This window comes from Megalobrama amblycephala, linkage group LG8 (assembly GCF_018812025.1).
Source record: "Megalobrama amblycephala isolate DHTTF-2021 linkage group LG8, ASM1881202v1, whole genome shotgun sequence".
In the NCBI taxonomy this organism is placed as follows: domain Eukaryota; kingdom Metazoa; phylum Chordata; class Actinopteri; order Cypriniformes; family Xenocyprididae; genus Megalobrama; species Megalobrama amblycephala.
The window spans coordinates 13,626,022-13,648,320 of record NC_063051.1 but is presented as its reverse complement, the minus strand read 5'-3'; the positions used below and the strand labels follow the sequence as shown (position 1 = coordinate 13,648,320).

The window sequence follows — 22,299 nt, the reverse complement described above, 5'->3', positions numbered from 1 at the left end:
TGCCGCAGAATGAAACCAGGAAACACGCGCGTGTATGTGTTTGTGTGTGTGTCCAAAAAACATACAAACAAAAAAAGTTAAAAGTTTGCTGTTTTGGAAATAACTGATCTGCACTGCCGTGGTTACATAATAAAAAAAAATAAAAAAAGAGAATATCATGTCACTTGCAAAACACAAATGCATTCCAGTTCAGTTCACACTATCAGACACACTCAACAAGCAGTGCTATCTGTTCATGCATAGCTTCCTCTTAAAGATAAACTTTATATGAGGAAGAGGAAGAGGAAAGTGTTTAATGCAATGTGAGAGATCACACATTTGCCACATCAAGGAAATAAGAATGTAGCTCAAAGTGTGGCTGTGCAAAATCATAAAGATTTTTTTGGCCCTGCTTTTGAAACTGACAATTGTAGCACTAGGCCATAGGGTAGATCTCCACAGTAGATTAGAAAGTACCTTATTTCATACAAAAATCCAAAAATACATTCTCTGGCTCTTTTCTTTTATTCACATTTATATTTTTTTCTTCAATATTCAGAAAATAGATCAAAAGCACAGCTCTGACTCTACAATCAAGGTCTGAAAAAAAGGATCATATGATTCATAATCACATTTCTCCAATTGCTTTTTTTCACTTTTCATGGTCTATAATCCATACAAAGGGCCAATGATGACATAGAACTCTTAATCTAATTTCAAAGCCTTTGAAACAAGAGTGCAATGCTGAGGCTCTCATATACTTATGTTTTTTTAAGGTGTGCATAGTTAAAAAGTGTATGGGCAGAGATGATGCACATCCAGCTAGGGTTGGAGATGAAAAACTGGTTCTAAATCTCCTTGTTCCATTTACAAAATAAATACCAAAACTACTTATTTTCATGAGGCTACTGAGCCGGTTCTGTTAAAATGAACAAGTCAGAAAGACTCGTTAGTTATCAGTTTGAATAAGGCTAACGACTAACTCACTGAATCGCACATAGTGGTTCTTGATTCACTAAACTGTTTAACTGAATTAACTGCAAGTCATGATGCTCATCACGTCCTCAGAATAATCATAAACAGAATCGTTAAGAAACCAGGATTGTTAAAAGGAATCGGAATTATTAGATTCTCGTGCCTACAATGAACACAAACTCTAATACAACTACAGAAACACAAATCTGTGCAGAAACCATACATATGATTTTCTTCTTATGTAACCTTAAATAAAATATTTATCTGCCAATGGAAAGCCTTCTTGAGCTTATAAAAATAAATAGTCAGCTGTTTTACCACATGACAGCCACCTTGGGCGAGCTACACATCGTGTTGTGCCGAGATTGTTTGTGACAGGAGAGAAGGGCTTCTGGAATTTGGTGATATCCTTTTTGTGGGCCAGTTTAGTTCCCAGAAAGCCTCTGGCACAATAACACTATTTAAATAAAGTGCTTATCATATCTTGGCTGTAAACACTTGCCTGTGATGTTCAATAACAACTGCAAAATAACAGTTTGCTTCAAAATACCTGTTTTTTTTTGTTTTTTCAGTAAGCATTTGAGCATTTCTTAAATTGAGTACATCTGAGTTGAGTGATAGTTCATGGTTTTGGTTTGTGTGTTTGATTGTTAACTGTTTTGCACTGTTTTCCCCATTTTTTTGTTGAGTTAACTCTTTTGTACATTGGCAGTATGACATCCAAGTTGAGTTTTCCAATATTCCAACATCATTTACTCACCATCACGTGTTCTACAGATATGGATTTGGAACAAGATGAAAGTGAGTAAATAATGACAATGTTTTTGATAAAAAAGTCTTTGAAAAAACTAAAAGATAAAGCCTTCATTGTTTCATATCACTCTAGACACTAATTATACCAGGTATATTGCAGTTACTCACACATAAATACAAAAACACTCATGATAAGCAGCTTCAATCGAGTGCATGGCTGCCATTGATCCACAAAACGAACCGATCCTCAGAGGTTTCCAGTCAGAACTGAGCATCATGTTGTTCTTAATCTCCACATATTGGATCCTTGTAAACAACTCTCTCAAACCCTCTCAGACTTCAGTATTTCACAGCTCTGCAGCCTGGTGAGTCAGAAAGAATTAAAAAAGAGAAATGACTGTGTGTGAATGAGCAAGTGTGGTTTCTGTGGACGTACCATCACTGTATCATGGTACAGTACCTTTTCATAAGGGATATATGTGTTTAATTCATGGATATGAAGTGCTTGTATGTGTAATACTACAAATTAAAATGTGCAGAAGCATCAAAGTATGCATATGTAATATGTACACAGATAAAAGGGTGATACTTTTTGAGTGTGAAATATTGTGTCTTTTCTAACCTTTAAGGCTATGCAAGAGATCTAAAGATCTCTAATCCTATGCTAAGAAGTGATAAGCGGTTATCCATATTGTACTCAAAAACACCCACACAGAGTATGAGTGGGGTTCAAAATCACTTCACACTTAGCTTCATTATAGCTGCACAAGCCATAAAACATAATCATACAATCGCACTCACCGCCTGCCACAATATTCATTCAAGAAAGTGTTGGGGTTTTTTTATAAGCCAAGCTCGATACAGCTTTATCAGAGAGCTTTAATCCAGTCTGGGGTGGCTTGCTCAAGCTTATCTCCTGACGGAAAAGCAGGGGAAGGAATCAAGTGCCAAATCAGGAACCGTAGTGGAAAGAGAAACAGGGACATACGCTGCCCAGTTCAAATGTATTTCCGCCTTTTAAGTAAACTTCAATACATTGCACATTTTTTGCTGGTCCACCAATCCCCCCAATAACACCCCCCCCCCCCCAATCCACAAACACGCAAAATGAGGCCACCAATGTATGATTGCTCCCAGCTGTAGCCCCATGAGAGGGCTGGGAAAGAGACAGAGCAGAGAATTTCTACAAAGCAGTGAATGGTAGGACAAGGATTAGCTCAAAAGCTCATTGCTGATGATTCTGACCTCATTAATCTTACATTATTAGCCATATTCAGGGAACCAAAAGCAAAAGATCTGAACGTTTAATTTGCACTCAACTTTAAAGGAATAGTGAATTCTATCATCATTTACTCACCTTCAAGTCATTCAAAACCCATATGACTCTCTTTCTTCTGTCAAAAACATTAAATATGATTTTTTTTTGAAGAATATTCTGGCCACTTTTCAATCATTTATACATATATATATATATATATATATATATATATATATATATATATATATATATATATATATATATATATATATATAGTAAAGGAAATGAAGACTGGGCTGTCAAAAAAAAAAAACATTATAAAATATCATAAAAAATATAATATCATAAAAAAAACAAAAATATCTGTTTCTCATTCTCATGCTCCCTTTTGAAGTCAAATTATAGCTTTGTGCATGTCACGATTGAGTCTCCTGCACCAGATCTCCTGAACCTCCAGAGGGAGTATTAATTTCTATTGGACTTCATTTCCCATGCACCCACATACCTGGGACTAATTACTTGTACACCTGCCACCAATCATCTCATTACTCACTCACTATAAAGCACACACTCGCACGCAGTCCTGTGCGGAGTCTTGATTAGCCACGGTTGTCATTTCTGAGCGTTTATTCTGTTTGCTGTTTTGTTATCGATTTGGACTGTTATTCTGGATTGTGATTCTTGCTGCCTGCCCCGATTTCTGCCTGTTACTGTTAAGGCCAGAACACACCAAGCCGACACCGACGAACAAGTGGTGATGAAACAGACTGCGGGGTTGGCTCACGTCAGCAGCGTCTGTGTCCAAAGTTGCCCTGACACACCAAACCAACGCTAAACAGCCGACGGCCAAGTAGCACGTCAGTTCTGCGCCTGCGTGAGATGAAATGCCTTTCTGAACCAGCAGGTGGCAGTAGCTGAACATCTGCTGGTCACCTGGCAGTAGCTGAACATCTGCTGGCCACCTGCTGGTTCAGAAAGGTATTTCATCTCACGCAGGCGCAGAACTGACGTGCTACTTGGCCGAAAAAAAGCCGACGTGGACCAACTTCAGCCGACAGTGCGGAACACACTGCGAAAACTTAGTCGGCCGACGAAGAAAAACTGCCCGACTTTAATCCCCGTCTGCTGCCTGCCTCTACCCATTGCCTGTTTCTGTTTACGCTGTCTGCCGCCTGCCACGACCCTCTGCCTGTCTACTGGTTCATGACTTCTGTACTGACTGAGTTTCTGAATAAACTGCAAATGGATCAATACACTTCTGACTCGTCACAGTGTGAGAAACAAACAAAAATTTTAACCATTATTCATGGGAAATACAATTGTTTCTCATTCTCATTAAAGTAGTAGTGATGGCTCATTCACCCTTTCTATTTTGTAATTACAAGTTATACTGTAGATGTTTTTTTTGTTTTGTTTTTTTGAGCAATTCATGCCAATTTTTGACCTCATAATGTTTCAATTAAATGTCTCTAACTCGACAGACTTCTCTCTGATGATTTATCCTGGACTTCTCCAATCATTTAGTCATCTTAAAACCCGCCCCTCCACAATAAATCAACCACAAGTTCCCATTCATTACAACATCTCAAAATCCAATTAACAATCGATGGATACAACCAAGTCCCAACCTAAATTTTTTTCCTTCTTTGATATCCCTTCGCAATTGGATATACGTCACAATACAGAATTCAGTGTGTTGGCCAGAGATACCATATGACTTGAGAAGGGCTGAAATAGGAACAACTTTTAATGTAATTTATGGGGCTTTTGCATCCTTTTTAAAACTTGAAAGCACCAGTAATTGCATGGAAAAGACCAGTAAATGATTCAAAATATCTCATTTTGAAAAGTCATACGAGTTTGGAATGCCATGGGTATGAGTAAATGATTTTTCATCTTTGGATGAACTAATCCTTTAATGTCTAAGTCTGAGAGATTGACTTTCCAAGCACATACGATCCCAAGGGCCTTGGCATGCTTTCTGAGAGGCTTGGCAGTGAGTGAATGAAGGCCGGAGGTGGAAGGCAGGTGCTGCCGTGCGAGGAGCGGAATGCAGCAGGAACGTACTGCAGGGCAGTTTGATTTCAGGCTTCTGTCCAATAGGCTGCAGCAAATCGAGTCTGCATGCTGCCACATCTACACCAGAACTGCATCTAAGCCCAAAGCATCATCACTTTCACACAATACTCATAACGGCCTGCTTATAATCTAAAATCATAATAAATCAAATAAGTCTAGTTTCAAATTTTCATATAATGCTTCAGTTCACATAATGCATATTTGCTATGTAAAGGCAGCTATAGATTAATAAATAAATGTAAGAATGACGACCAATCAGTATGCAAAGTGTACACTGACATCACCATTGAATGTCTGGATGCTACAATGATTGTAGCATTGGCAGATTGTGGGCACTGCTTTGCCCCATAGGCATTATAACATATATGTGACCAGTCACGGAAAGTAGGGACACAAGTCGGTTTTGGGGCATTTTGAGTTATTCACAGATTCTGAAAGTGCAGTCTCCAAGCTTTCCAACGATGTGTGACACATGGAAATCTGATAATATTTGGAGAAGTTGTGGCCATTTGAAGGTAGGCAATCAAGAAAGCTCTATAGGGAGAAAAACGCCTCTAAAGTTGCAGTTCTCACCTGTTCTCACCTGCTGGGAGTGACAATAGGGCTCATTTACATCTCATTTAGATAAGCCATACCCCTGTAAAGCTGCATGGACCGCATACTATTAATAATAAAGGTTAATGTGCATTGTAAATGTCAGTAATTTATCTTTTTTGACTTTTATAAAAATGATTTAGAGGCTGAAATATGTGACTTTTTTGTCAAAACTCTATTTGAACTCGTGCATTGTAGATAACATGTTGCAAGACACTCCTTTAAAATCTGCCCATCATTTTTAATGTTATTATTTTAATGTTTATGTAAAGAAAAAGTACATATTGATGCTAATTTTATTTTTTATTTGCTGGTTTTCCACATAAAACTTGGTGAATTGACTTTTTGAACAGGATTCTGTGATAACCGTGATCATTTTGGTCACTTTAATCATGAAATGAAATGTTCTCACCTGAGAAGCCTGTTAAAGAAGAATAGGCAATCCAGGAAATAACTGGATTAACAGAGGCCAGAGATCGCTAACTATGGCTATTCAAAACACTTTTCAAGGCAATAAATAGCTACACGATTGAGACGATGAATGCATGCATTGCCTCTGAATTTGCGTCTGAATAGCGCTCCCTCCGTGGGCGTGGCCGCATTAGCGGATAATGAGCTGAATCACGGACTTCTGACATGGCTCTCTTTTCATAAAGATTACATAAACACAGAAGGTTTGTTTTCGATTTGACTTACACGTTTTAAAACTTGACATTTCAATGTTTTTTCAGACATAAGTATAATTTTTTTATGATTAGTATTCACTAAGTTACAGTTCATTTTCTGAGAACTATTAGATTGGACTTCGTTCAGAGGGAGACGAGAGATCACGCATCATGTTAGTTTTCTTTATTTTACAAAAAGCACAACATTGTGTTTTTACTCTGAGTGTACACAAATAAAAGAAGACATTCTATAGTTTCAATTGATATATTACTTATGTCTCTATGACAAAAAATGACGGAGTATTTTAATTCTGTTTTGCTGCAATGTGAAAAAAATCCTGCAAAATGCGCCGGCGCGTTACCCGACTCCAGAGAGGTAATGTCTTATTATGCCGCTTTCATCGTCGCTCAGATCGTTTTCAGAATCAGTGAGCGCTTGTTCATAAGCATCCAGCTTGTCGAAGAAGTACTTCAAAACATTTTCGGTGTAACGGCCACGGTTCTTCATTGAATTCTGATATCAGCTAGAGCCGGCCAGAGCGCTGCATAGTAAGTAGCCACGCTTCCCAGTATGGAAATACACACAGACATGACACGCCCCTACTGCGTGCTAGAATCTCCGAAAAACAAGCCGATTTCGACCTCAAAATGTACGCTTTTAAATATACCAATACTGCTATCTCAAACACGGAAAGGCTTCTTCATGATCTCAACTAACAGATTCTGCAAAAACACGAAAATCACCAATTTTGAAAAAAAATGCTTCTTTCTCATTTTGCTCAAGAGTTGTGCTGCCGACTTGTGTCCCTGGTTTCCGTGACGGGTCACATATGTATGGATTCATATATTAATGACATTATGAATTAATACTGAATGAATGAACACCACATCGCTATGATCAGCATGTATAAAATATTTAATGTAAATTACTTATGGGTTAATATGTTGTACGGATCTATGTAAATTAGCACTGATTAAATAAGCCTGTCACATAATCAAGGGAACATACTTGCACTTCATTTTCCTAAATTCTGGTTTAAAAACTCAATAGCTTTTAGAATACTGGAATATTCATGTTCCTCTACAGGAAGCACTTAAGATGTGTCCTCTGGTCATTAATTACATGAATATTCTGAATTACTTAAATGCAATTAAATCAACTCATTGAATTATAATTCATGTCACTGCAACAGCACAAAAGTTTTCAACTCTGATTAATGTAGCAATATCCATGTAATGCATTCATTGAAACATCTGGCAGACCTTCTGGATAATGAAATGTTTCATACAGAAGAATGTATTTCCCTCTTTTTTGGGTCGATTCACTGGTACAAACAGTAGTACAGTGTTTTCTTGTAAGCAACATTTAAATATTCGCTTTGTCAGTGCATGCAAACATCACACCTTATGCCTTCAATGAATTCTCTCCAATGCTTTCTCATCTTTGAATTAAAAAACCTGTGTGGACAATGGCTTTTCTTGTCATTTCAGCCAAGCAAAACAACCTAGAGGTCATTTAGTTTACATTTATTTCCAACAGCTAAGTCATACCCTGCAAAATAAATGCAGAAGCCTCAACCCTCATTCATGTATACTTTAGAAGTAATCTATGCCTGGTTTAATGCATAGAGACAGGGCTGAACTGCAGAGCATGTTGGATTAGTATTCAGGTACTGTGTGTTGCAAGTCTCAGTACCAATATGCATCAAATGAGACTGCAATAACAACACATGCTGGCCAGGGAACGAAGCAAGATAAGAACAGGAAATAGGGGTAAAAAGAAAGCTAAACGTGTGCAAATACACACACAATCATGCAGAGTTTGTGTTCTGACTGGTAAAGCCCAGCATGGATGACAAGTCTGCTTTGTGGAGATTAGGGAGAAGTATTTATTGACTTGAAACACTCACACACAGACACAAACATACTAACGGCCATTAATGATACTATTGTAGACATCGTCTTATCTCCTCTAGACATGTCATGGTCTGTGTAGAACTACATAGGGTTTTTTATGCAGGGATTTTTACCTGTATAAATAAAGAGATGAGCAAATTGGTATTACATATTTGAAGATGAAATAATTTTATATGCTTAATCTCGAAAACCTGTTAAATCGTACTTGTCAGTGAAGAAAGTTAATGAAAAAAATTACTGAAGGAAATACCGTAGCTACATTTGGTTGCTGTGGGCAGTCAAAGCAGAGAAGTAGAAGATATAATTGTGAATTAAGTATATTATTTATTACACAGCACTCCTGAATGGAATACTTGATTCTGATTTGCAAATCATGAAATTCAGGTTTTTTATAACGACCACAAAACAGTATGATTGGTATTTTCCCCAGGCATATATATATTATATTAGGGCTGTGCGCTATGATGATATAAATGGTGGTGACGATATAAAACGCATAGAATTTTGCTAAATCATTTATATTACGGTATGTTAATATATATGCATAGGTGCTACCTTAAGGGTTAGTTTACCCAAAAATGAAATTTCTGTCATTAATTGCTCACTACAAACCTGCAAGACCTTTGTTCATCTTCGGAACACAAATTAAGATATTTTGGATGAAATCCAAGAGGTTTTTTAACTCCCATAAAAAGCAACGTAATTACCACATTCAAGGTCCAGAAAAGTAATAAAGACATGGTTAAAGCAGTCAACATGACTACAGTGGTTCAACCTTAATGGTGCTAAAGAGGATGTTTTGTTTTATAAATTTTTGCAATATTACTTGAAACTGTCTTTACTAACTGATAAAAGACTATTTATTAGGTGCACTGAAAGTAATAATATTAATATACATCATCTGTGCACGAGGTAGGGCCTTAAAAACATCAGCCAATCGTTTACGCGATCATCGCGTAAACGATTGGCCCTCTGGCTTGTCAATCACTGCCGTGACGTTCCTTGTGAGAGACATGCGTGGATTGGCCCTCTGGCTTGTCAATCACTGCCATGACGATCCATGTGAGAGACGCGCAGCTGTGCGCTCCAGTAACTTTCCACACTCCACAGGCGCTGCATGCAATGTTTTTGTCAGGAGACAGGAGTAACAACTGCAGATTATGAGTCACCTGCGGTGAGTCCAACATAATGAATCCACGGCTTTAAGTCGCGCACACACTTAACGATTGTAAGGCCGATTATGAATGTAAATTGATACTTATGACTGATCGCATTCAAACGCGTCCAGTCAAAGCCAGTTGCTTTCAGTCTGCGATTACAGTCGGTGTTCAAATTCCATGTGAAAGTATATAAATCTGCTTCAGGAGCAGGAAACAATCGCTGTATGTTGAGCATAGTCAGAATGTTTTAGCTAGTCGTTAAATGTGTGCCCGGCTTAATAACACAGCGGATGCCGGTGGTAAACACTCGTGTTCCGATACTCGTGCACGAGTTTTGGGAGGCGTTCCCTCTAAATGAGCTGTGAAGGAGGGGGGTTGTTCTTACCCATGCGCTCATTTCAAAAACTCAGTCGACAAAAAGAACCTCTTTAGCACCTTTAATGTTATGAGGCAACGAGAATACTTTTTGAATAAAGTCATTATTTTTGTTTAGTTTTTTCGCACAAAAAGTATTCTCGTCGCTTCATAACATTAAGGTTAAACCACTGTAGTCACATTGACTATTTTAACGATGTCTTTACTACTTTTCTGGACCTTGAATGTAATTTTGTTAATTTCAATGGGAGATAAAAACAAAAAAACTCTCAAATTTCATCAAAAATATCTTAATTTGTGTTCCGAAGATGAACAAAGGTCTTGCAGGTTTGGAACAACATGAGAGTGAGTACTTGACAGAAATTTCATTTTTGTGTGAACTAACCCTTTAAAGTTATTGACACTTTAGAATGATAAAGAAACATGCATGAATGAGGAATAATGAGCAGAGTGTGCATAATGTTAAAACATTATTTATTAAGTGACATAAGTCATGAAAAAAGAACTCTCTCTCGCACTGACTGACACATCCTGCAATAAAACATGCTCCTTGGTCCTGCATACTACTGCATTTTGTTTTCATGAAGAGACCATAAACCTGATTCTGATTTGAATGAGTCCATCTCTCCTCTTAAAAGACTAAAGTTTGTTGCCGATGTATGCATTTGTTTGTGTCTGCATTTGTGTGTACTTGTTTCTTAGCATGAGTCAGCTCAGCTTGCGGTGAGGCTTGCATCAGCAAAACTAGAACCCAAAAGCTGACAAAATATCAAAGAAAAGAGGAAGGGGGGAAATGAATTACAAAAACAGACACAACTAGAGAATGACAAGGCCAGACGCAGGGCCAAGAGAGCAGCAGCCATTGGCGCTGCCGTTCCTCATTGTTGTCTGCAGTAATGTAGTCAATGGTGCAGTGAGGCTGGCCCCGGGAGCAAGCAGCAGACGGCCCTCCTCCACCAGCTGCTATTAATTAAACCCCGCCAATCCTGCCGCAATACACTCACAAAACAAACCTACATTCATGATACAACCGGTACATATACAAAATCCAACTCTAATCTAAAAGACTTTTTTCACCTCTTGAAATCGATGAGTTCATTTTCGTCTCATTCCCAGAAAAACATGACCTCTATCCCAAGCTGTCACAATCTGTTTCTATGGCCAAATCAGAGCTATAGCATTGGTAGAATCCTTTATTTTTCACATCCCACTATGACCAACTGAGGTCTTGTTAGCAGAAGTTTTACTGCAGACTCAGAATCCATTGTTGGCTTGATGCCACATGAGCCAATAATCACCCCTGATGTCTTGCATGCAAGCAAAAACTGTAGCTGTTTGGTCTGCTGACTATGGTATTCTAAATAAGTTACTTTTGCCATTACAGTCACCAGAATCAACCTAGTATAACATATTTATATTCTATAAAATGTTGTTGAAAAATATTCAAACTAAATTTCCCATAGTCTTAAAGGGATAGTTTCCCCAAATTCTCTCACAAAAGAGAGAATGATATAATGAAAGTCCATATAATGAAAGTCATTGTTTGTCCGAAACAACATTGGTCAATGAAAAGACATTTTGCAATCTTCTATCGTGTTGCACAGAAGAATGTCAGTCATACAGGTTTAGAATGACATGACCATGGGTAAACGACAAAAATTTCATTTTTGGGTAGATAATTTGAGGGAAAACTTGTCTGATAAGATCAGTTGCTCAGGTAGAGCAACATTTTTAAGGTTGGGTTAGCAAAGGGTCAATTAATTGGAGGAATGAGCTGGCTATCTTGGATTAGCGTGAAGCAAAAGTAAGTTTTCTTTTGAGGAAACACTTAATTCAAAAGGGTATTTAATTTAAATTAACAGCCAAAGATAACATCCTAATGCGTAAAATGCTACAGGCATTTAACAACTTCTTTAAACTTTGCAGAAAGTAGAGAACGAGGAGCAACCCTTGTCTGAAGGACGATTATATCCAGCAGCAGGAGAGAGATTTAAAATTCACCAGCAGCTATTTCTGCTCTGATTGAAGAAGCACTGAGACAAATGGTGAAACAGACGGAGAAATGAAGAGAAGACATAATCTGGCATGCACAATTAAAGGAACAGTTCACCAAAAAATGAAAGTTCAGTCATCCTGTACTTAAAATCATAATTTTTTAAACTTCTATGGTGTCATTTTTTTCGAAACTTTAATGCAGCTCTTTTTCATATAGTTCATAGTGGCCATGGTTCAAACAAGGACCAAAAATGCATAGTCCATACTAGGGTTGTCAAACGTACCAGTATTACCGGTACCAGTCCGTACTAAAAACAAAAGTTGACAGTAACAGCATATCTGCAGTACCGGTAGTACTGTTTATATATGTGGTACCCGCTGCTTTCAAACACTCTCGTTCGTGTTTGTTTGAGCGCTCTCTGAGCTTCAAAGATTTCTAGTTACAGCGTGTTTTTACAAGCGTTGAGCATTGTAGCCAATCACAATCATATCTATTGAGCGCATGAACACAATGGCCAATCAGCCACTGGTTTTGTTTTGTTCAGCATGAGCCGCACACTCACAAATCTTTTCATGATGACCAATGTAAACACGATGTAAATAAGAGGTTCACTGTACAATTAAGGCAGCTTTTTTATTATTATTATTATTATTATTATAAATGAGAGTTTTTCATGATGATAAGTACACTTCAAAGTTTCTGGATTGACAACCATATTTAAATGCACAATTGAATCAGAAACTGCAATGAATGACTGTGATAACCAACGGACGAGACAAAAATGGACATTTTTTAAAGGACTTAATCAACAGTTGTTGCTCTGGTACTGAAAATGGTACAGACTACTGAAATGTTGGTGACAACCCTAGTTCATACAACTTTTTTGCTTTATTTCTGAAATTTAAGTCATTTTTCACTGTTAATTTTTGTAGGTTTTTTTTTTTGGGGGGGGGGGGGCAGACGTGCTAAAAAATGCATCAGTCATTTCTTATTTTGTGTTCCAAGGAAAACAATAAATAATGACAGAAATTTCATTTTTGGTTGAACTAATCATACTTGCACATATCAAATAATCCTTACCTTGGGCCACGAATCTTTGATGAGAACCTCTCGGCCAGTTTCTCCAGACTGCGAGAGTACTCCAGTTGAATCTCGGCCTTGCGCCGAAAAAACTCCTGCAGGTCCTGCAACAGCTGGATCCGAGCCTCTGATTGCTGCTCCAGGCACTTAAACTGCTCCACCAACTGATTACGGATCTCTGAGCAACAGAGTACACATAAACACATTAGTTTGACTCAGCACAACTCTCAACCTGAACAAAAGTAGTTACTGTAGGTTCAGATGGATTTTCTCTTCTCAAATTGGCTGAATCTATGATTTAATCCAATCCAGCTACTGACCCAAAAATTTCCATGGTTATTCCAGTCATTCATAACTACTGGATATAAATATTGGAAGCGCTTTTGTATTTCTTACACACATGGAACAATTATTTAGGTTACTCCCAAAACTTTGCAGTGTGTGAGCGTGTGGAAAAATACAAAATACATCATCCCAGAATATTAGGGGTGTAACGATACGCTCAGGTCACGATACGATACGTATCTCGATACGGAGTTCACGATACGATACGTATCACGATATTTTGAACAAAATGAAACTGAAATTCAAACAAGATTTATTAAAAAAAACATTAACAAATTTCAATAATTGTCCTTGTTGTACACACAAGATCACATTTCAATTAAATAAATAAATATAAAATTTTAATAAAAACCTTCTGTATTCAAATTAACAGTTGAATAGGGCTGTCTGTCACTAAAATTTTTTTTTAAAATTTAACATGAACTTAGAATTATGAATAGGGGCCGTTCACATATCGCGTCTAAAAACGCGTGGAAGGCGCGGCCGCACCGCTTCTCCTTTTTTCCAAAGCGCTTGCGCTCCCGTGGCGTCGGTCGTTGCTATGCAACCTTGAACTGGGCTCTCCAAGAGGATCAGAGGAACAAGAGGATGTTTCTGCAAAGGATAAATGATTTCTAGCCCTTGCATTAGTTTTACTACGTGATATATTGATGGAGATAAGATATAAAAACCACCATGTACAGCTATGATCAGCTGTTCGGCTGAGCTTTTGATGTTTTGTTACGGAAAGGCCATAGCTGATCGGTTGATTCTTGTCACACGACCTGCGGTGCGCTTGCGGCATTCTGAGAAGTTGAGAATAGGCCTTTTTCACAAGAATCGGAAATCACGTGACGCAGGGTAAAGTTAGTTCCGCTATGCGTCTACGGCTATTAGATTGATATGCTCTTTTCTCAAATATCGCTTCTTACCTTTTCTGTTTTGTCTGTTTTCCAAGTCGCTTTTGTATAATCTACAAATAAATTATTTTCTACTGGTTTGTAGCTTGTACGGCCGCTCAGACCGTTGCTCGAATTTACCGGCAGGTGGATTTATTACGAGCTGTCATACAGTAAAGGCTACGCAGCTACTCATTCAGCAATTTCCCAGATCGTATTACGTACGACGAACATTATTTATATAATTTATTCATTAAAAAAATAATAACTGCCAATATATACTTTAATGGGGGATATAAAATCGAGATACATAATATTGTCGTGAGTTTAATATGTTTTAAAAATATATCGCATGTAATCTCATATGGCATCACATCCCACATTCATAATTAATTTACATAATTAATTTATACATAATTAATTTACAACACCACACTGTACACAACTATCAGTCTTTGCATTAATGTTGCAACAGCACAATAATACTGCGCATAATACACACTTTAAGATGATGACGACAGGAAAATGAGTGAGAGACTGAAGTGTTTATATCCAGAAATATCAGGGTGCGAGCAGTCCTGTTTCATGAATCAGAGGATCTTGCGTGATAAAGGAGCTTCCAGCTGATCATTTCCCCAGCACGTCGCTAAAAGCACTCTATACATCCCAATGTGCACACTATCCACCCTAAATAGCACTGAATATTACACATAGACTACAATTTAGGATGGATAGTATGCACTTTGAGACGCAGACACCGTCTTTACAGCACATGGAGCGCGATAATGCACAGCCGCGCCAAACAGGCACGAAGAATATAACCAGTTTAACCGCCATCACTTCAAATTATTTATTAAATTTAGCTCTTAATGAGAGCTCTGTAGTCTCACCAATAATTTACCAAGAACGTTAAAACATTTTCCATGACATTTAATTCGTAAAACGACTTTGATTTCCGAGCTGGTTCTGATCGAGGCTATCTATCACTGTAACCGGAAAAACTTTTACACTGCGTGGATCGTTCCGGAAGCCAAAAACCCGGAAGTGTGAAATTGGCCTATTGCATGCGCGTCGCGACCGCGTTGATCCCATTATGAGCGCGCCTGCCTAGCGGCTACATTTGAAAATAATAACTGACTTGCACGCGCAAAAGACGCAATATGTGAACGGCGCCACAGAACTTAAAGCAAAGCATTGCAAGCGTCTTTTGCTTTTCTGTGAGCACAGCTGTTGCTGTGCACTGCGGTGAAAGAAAGCCACGACTTTTCTCACGCGACCATGCAAGAGACTGACATGAGAAACGTTTAAACCTGCTTGCAAGATTCAATGTGTGCCCGAAACACTTACTGAACTAGAGAGCTGATTGAGACACACCATCTACGATAAATCGTTACACCCCTAATACTTATAGTAATTTAAAAATGTGGTAGCATTGGATCTGGACAGGAAGGATAACTCTGGGAGTTGGAAGGGGTGTGTCGCGATTCTGCCTTCTCAAATCGCGATACAGGTTCGTGGACCTGCGTATCGCGATTTCGATTTCATATCGCATATCGTTACAGCCCTACAGAATATATATCCATCCAATATAGATATGAAGGAAAATAATCTACCACTTAATAGGAAATTTGTATGCAAATTTGTAAAGGGAAATGGAGAATTTTCAAATATATTTAGTACACCAAGTCAGACCTGTGCTTTGTCCTTTAATAGTAAATGGATGAGACTGAAATCCACACTTGTTTTGTCAGGATCTAAGCTTTAGGCTACAGCTGTACAGCTGTTCCTTATCAAACATCCACATGTGAGGATAGTAGTCATCCAACAATACACTAGTTGATTAGTGAGATTTCCTGGATTAACAAGATTTTTTTGTTTTAATATAAACCACACATGCATTTACATATGTATTTTAGATTAGATAGATAGATAGATAGATAGATAGATAGATAGATAGATAGATAGATAGATAGATAGATAGATAGATAGATAGATAGATAGATAGATAGATAGATAGATAAACAATAGACGGAACAACAGAACAATAGACAAACGGAACAGAACAACAGACATTTCAATGGCTGAAAATGTTATTGAAAAACCTTATAAAATGAATTTAATTATAAAGCAATAATGCAATATACTTAATCCAAGAGTTTCTCAAAGAATTAAAGAAAAGGTTATTAGTTGCCTTCTCTATGTGTAGCACTTGCTGCTATTTAGAGAAACTAATATTTAAGAACAAAGCCTGTTTTCACAGAAAAATCCATGACTTGTGGTTAATTGCAAAGAAAAGTTTCCTGCCACAAACAGAGTGTGTTCTTGAACTGACAAGCTGCTCCCTCAGTGCTGAGAGAGAGAAAAGCGAGAATTATACTAACACAACAGCGAAGTACATGTAGGTTGTACAGTAAGTCATGTCCCTCAGGCAGCCAGTTTCTACGGTGTTAAAGCAAAGCTTCTTTCATGTGTCATTTCAAAGAGGCCTCTATTGCTTCAAAGACTTCCTTTGAGGAAAAAATTCATTATTTCAGTTCCCTGCACTAAGGTTAACAGAACAATTAAACAACAGAAAAAGTAGCTTGATGAAGTAAATCAAGCCTGACACAAAAGAAAGCTCAAAATCAAACACAACTTAAGGTAGAAAGCTTTACTAGAAATAAAATAAATCCACTGCGTTATTGATCGACTTGAGTAAAGCTGCTCAGGTCGAAAATTCTGATCTGCTGCTAACATGAAGCAACACTTCAGAGCTAACCCAGTCAAGCTGTCAAGAGTGTCAAAAATTGTGCTCTGTGGGCTTTTTCGCATATATAACAACACTTCTGAACTACAAATAGAGTTGCACAATACTTTTTATGTGATATATATTGTGATATGAAAACAAATAGCCAGATATTTATCATTATGTTAATTATTGTGCCTTTAGCCCCAACAGCAAGGGCGCTTTTTACCTCAAATACCATTCTTTTACATATTCAACATTATAATGTTTCCTGGGGTGCATTTATAATGTTAGTATGCTTTTTACATCAAAAATTGTCAATTTAGAAATAAAAGGCATTTTTCCTACTCTGATTTTAGCACTCTGATTTGAACGCTCTGTTTTAAGGGGCGTGTCTGCTGTGAGACTTCACTGTAAACGCCCACTGCTGTGATTGGCTAACATCTTTGCATATGAAATACCGGAGTACTGTTTGCACTAAAACTTTTAGCAATTTTTTTCTATTACAGCTCTCAAGGTTAACTAATCATCAAAAGTGCGTTTTATAGCATTACGTTTAGATCTATGGCATGAAAGGTTGCAGTGATGAACATTGTAGCCAATCACAGACATCTTGTTGCGTGAATGAAAGCAGTGATCTCGTCACTGCAGCTCAATTTCTGCACACGAATGCTTTCAACATAACTAAAGGCCCCGGTATACTTCAAACAAAGTTCTTTTTCGTTCTTCGTTTAGGTGTAAATTATTAGTTATTGGAAAAATAACTGTTAATTTAATTACCTTGAGCAAAACTGAAAATCATTAACAAGACCTTTGTCTCAAAATATATTCAATAATTTCAGTTGCTATTTAAAGAAAAACATTAAATACATGTGTTGTTCATTTTTCAACTGAAGATTTCCATCAGGTCTGGACTCCATATCTTTCTTTAAGTAATATTTTGAAGTATGGTATATCATTATGCTCCTGTGCCCTTTTTTTTTTCTTTTTCCCATTGTATTGTAATTGCCGGGCTCTATTTGTTTGTTTGTTTGGTTTTAATTTAGTTTGTAAATGGTTGAAATGCTGATAAAAAGATGCAATAAAAAAAAAGAAACATTAAATAGTAGATCAAATTAGCACAGAATCAACTTTGCATTGCTGCCTGTGATTGCATCAAGAATCATCCACATTTCTATGTGCATCGTGAAACGTCGATGTTTAGGAAAGTGCTACAGTACGTTTTTTGGGACATTTAGTGGTTTAGAGGAGAATAAAATCAAATGTGCCATTTACCCCATTTGTAAAATAAGAAATCGATTTTTTTTTTTTAAATAATTTTATTTTTATAGTACAACTGTACAATTACAAAACTAACAATTTCTTCATTTTCAAATGTTAAATCATCAAGCTTTTATTTTGACAGTTTGCGGGCAAATGGACATATGACGACACATTGATGTCCCAAGACACGAAACGATCAGTTTGTGCGAGAAACCGAACAGTATTTATATAATTTTTTACCTCTAATACACCACTATGTCCAACTGCGTTCAGCACTCGCTTAGTGAGGTCTGATCGCGCTCTGACAATGGCAGTAATGTCTCGCACATATACTTCAATGAGTGCTAGACATCACTTTGGCTGTCAGAGCGCGATCAGACCTCACTAAGCGAGTGCTGAACGCAGTTGGACATAGTGGTGTATTAGAGGTAAAAAATTATATAAATACTGTTCGGTTTCTCGCACAAACTGATCGTTTCGTGTCTTGGGACATCAATGTGTCGTCACGAGCCGCAGGGTTTCATTTGGATTTGTCTGTGCACGCTTTTTTGACTCTTATAGTCCAAGTTCCCGCTGACTTGCATTATACCACTGACAGACGGCAACGGTTGGAGTTAAAAATCATCATTTGTGTTCTACTGAAGAAACAAAGTCACCTACATCTTGGATGCGCTGGGGGTAAGCAGATAAACATCAAATTTTCATTTTTGGGTGAACTATCCCTTTAAATAAATCGCAGTCTACATGATTTCACAAACACACTAAGCCATAGCGCGACATTGATTTTATTTTGTTATATCGTGTAGCTCTAGCCTCTACAAGAGAACAATTACGTTCAACTGCAAAGACTGTTGTGTTGAAATGGGAGAGCTTTTTTCCTGTGATATTGTGCTGGGTTGACGAACTGCGGTGCAGCATTACAATCTTCGGTTAACCACCGAACCTGGCTCTTCCTTTAGAAATGAGGGCTACTGCCTGCTGGCACTATTTGCGGTTAAAACCCATGTGGGCCCTATTTAGAGTTAGCTTACGTATTGAAGAAAAAAAACTTAACCAACCCCTAGCGTGTTGATACCATTCACCGAGACTCGCTGAAAACGTCTGCTTTTTCTGTTTTTCATTTTTTCTCTCTGCTTTTCCACAAACTCTTTTCTCAGCGTGTATTCGTGTGACAAAACAAGAGAGCCTAGAGGAACGCCCCAGAAACATCTGACACCGTTTCGCATGAATGGCAGGCAGGACTTTTTTGAAATAATCTCGTAAACAGAGCAGGTTTAAAAACCTGCAGCAGTGCGAGAGACGAAAAATAGGTCACATTGTAAGTGAGCTTCTCACGGAGACCCTGAGCAATCACAGAATTATTCACAAGAAAGAGGATTCCAAGTGTGCTGCGATCACTCTGTGGCTTCACTTGATGTCTGGAACTCATAGCTGCTCTCGGAGGAGGAATGCTGTGAATTTTGGCTTGATGTCCCTTCGGCCCCTGTATAACACTGTGAACTGGTTACTTTAGAAGGAATTACTTAACAGAAGGATTTCTCTGGAATACCCTCATCTGATGAGACAGAACTGTGTCACAACCTCTGCCTGCAAATAGCTGAACGATTGTGTCACACGATGGTCGACGTACCCCTGAATTACACTTTTAAAACAAACACACGAGTTGGGACCATCTGATTTCAATGAAAATAAATAGCCTGTCTCTCATTTTAGCAATACATGATGACTAAGCCATCTGAATAAATAGAGATGATGGATCCCTATTATAGAGTATATGAAAAGTAGGGTGAAGAGCCAAAAATACACAAAAGGTCATCTAATTATACAGGCAACAAGCTTAACCTTTAATTAAAAGATTTTCTAGCAGATACTATCTATCAAGATACTATCAATTATCCTATATACCGTGCGTCATTTACTTCCCCTCCCCCCAAACCATTTCCATCTGAGCCTTGGGTCCATTTGTCTAAGGGAACTTAAAAAAAGGGTGTTATAGAGATTCCAGAAATGTTCTTTGTAATTAAAACTCACAAGACGTGCTCTCAGTAGGTGTTGGTCTAGAGCTGTGGTTCTGAGGAACACTGGTGGTCTCTTATGCTCAGAAAGGCAATATTTATTTGATTAAAAAAAAACTATAAAACAGAAATAATTATTAAATATTATAACCGTTTTCTATTTTAATATATTTTAAAATGTAATTTATTTCTGTGGTGGCATAGCTGAATTTTCAGCAGACGTTTCTTCAGTCTTCAAATCATTCTAATATGATTTGAATATAATATATCTTTCTAATTCTTATATTTTTGTGGAAACTATGATTTTTTTTTTTCTGGATTCTTCTGTAACGTTAAACATGTCTTTACTGTCACTTTTGATTAATTTAACGAATCCTTGCTGAATAAAAGTATTAATTTCTTTAGTACACGGTAGTGTTGAGGAAAAAAAGCACCAAAACTTGGCTAATTAATCAGCTCAATTAACTGATTGCATAACAGTTTTTGGTAACGTTTTTTAAATGTCTCATTTGTACATAAGTATTTGGTCCAACATCTTAGCTGGAGAACAGTCAGCAGTCTAGTTAATTCCAAAGAAAAAAGAACAAAAGAACAAAACAGCAGTCTGGAAAAATGAAGTACACCATTTAAAACTGCAGGTAATGGATTTGAAGTAGTTTGTATTTTCTCCAAGATTTGAAGAGTTATGTGATACACAATCTTTCATAAAGCTCCCTGGATTTCTGCAGAATTTGTACACCCACCATACGCAGTTTGTTCAGTCTGTTCGTTTATTAAATATCATGGCTAATTTTATCATGTTTTCAGATGTCATGAAGGCTGCAGTATTCTCTGTTCTGTTTAACACATTTAACCATGCTTAAATCCATTCAACAGTTTTTCTCCAAAAATCTGCAAAGAAAATGTTAAAAAGGTCTACAGATTCCATCTGGGAACAATAAAGTTTTTTGTTCCTCAGCTGTCTAAATAGCACAAGACTTTTGCAATTTCTGAAGAAAATGTAAGTGGTGTTTTCTCATGCAAATACAAAAAAAAAAAATACTATCACGATTTTTTGATCAATATTGCTATTTCGATTTTAATCATGATTTTGAAACAATATTTCCTTACACACATACTAAATGACAGCATCTGTTTTAAATGTCCTAAATTATTACATTATTAGCTAACTGCATTCTCTAAATTGTAAAGTTGACATGCATTCTCTGTAAAGCTGCTTTGAAACGATATGTATCGTGAAAATACAAATAAATGTGAAATGTGAATTATGGATTTTTGTTCATCTGGTTCGGAATGAGCTATTGTAAACACGCTATATGGATGTCTTTAACCGTTGCACTCGCGTCTCATGTCTTTTGCAGCGTCTTGTGCATGACAAGGCGTTCTACACAGCGTTGAAGATAAAAGAAGTTCAACTTTTAAAAAAAACACGTCTCTAGACCTGCGTCTCATGTTTTTAACCAGAAAAATGCATTCTGTGTTAATGGCCCCTACTCGGTTTTGCCGCAACGATAGTTTGACAGGTCTTGCAAATTACCTGGCTCTATATATGATACATCATCTTTCCTGAATCCAAAATATTCCCAAACCACGCATGTTAATTTTTTTTGGACAAGTCCTTATCCTGCCCTGAATTCACCTCCCCTGTTTCTGTGCTTTCTTCCATGTGGTAACGGTAAACCTGTTCTATTCTCACGCTAGATTTGCATGCTGTATTCAGATTGCACACTAGGGGGTTGGCGGAAAAATAGTGCTCTCACATCCCGATTTTATTACAATATCAATTAATCACACAGCCCTACTCTGGATGGTTGCCAGGGTGTTGCCATGCAGTTGCTAAGGTGTTCTGAGTGGTTTTTAGCATATTGCTATGCAGTTTCTAGGGTGTTATGGGTGGTTGTTAACATCCAGAAGACCCTACCAAGCACTTAACAGAGTCAAAAGAGTCCACACCCAATGCTATGATATTCTGGTCCCCAAATATGGCTCGGATTCCTTCTAGAATGTAAGTCTATGATGTTTTTCCAATCTCAAAACAGTCAAGAAAGGCCAAGTCCTGTTGTGCTTGTGATACAATGAGAAATTTTCTCAAATACAGCATCATCTCAGAAAACCCTTGCAGTAACAAGCTAAATTCTTCCATTTGCAGAAGAGTTCATTCAATTCACCTCTTTACAATGGTGAATTGGAGACTCAGGCCCTTTTCATGCAAAATAAATCAATACCAAATGGTCCCACCAAG

General features: G+C 37.5%; 1 protein-coding gene across 3 annotated transcripts in view; it reads right to left on the bottom strand.

The window, feature by feature from the left end:
* srgap3 (SLIT-ROBO Rho GTPase activating protein 3) overlaps positions 1-22,299 on the bottom strand; it is a 113,181-nt gene that overhangs the window by 65,975 nt on the left and 24,907 nt on the right. For all 3 annotated transcript variants that reach the window (XM_048199532.1, XM_048199530.1, XM_048199531.1), the window contains exon 2: positions 12,832-13,009. In XM_048199532.1, the coding sequence (XP_048055489.1) occupies positions 12,832-13,009 (178 nt within the window). The remainder of the gene's footprint in view (positions 1-12,831; positions 13,010-22,299) is intronic.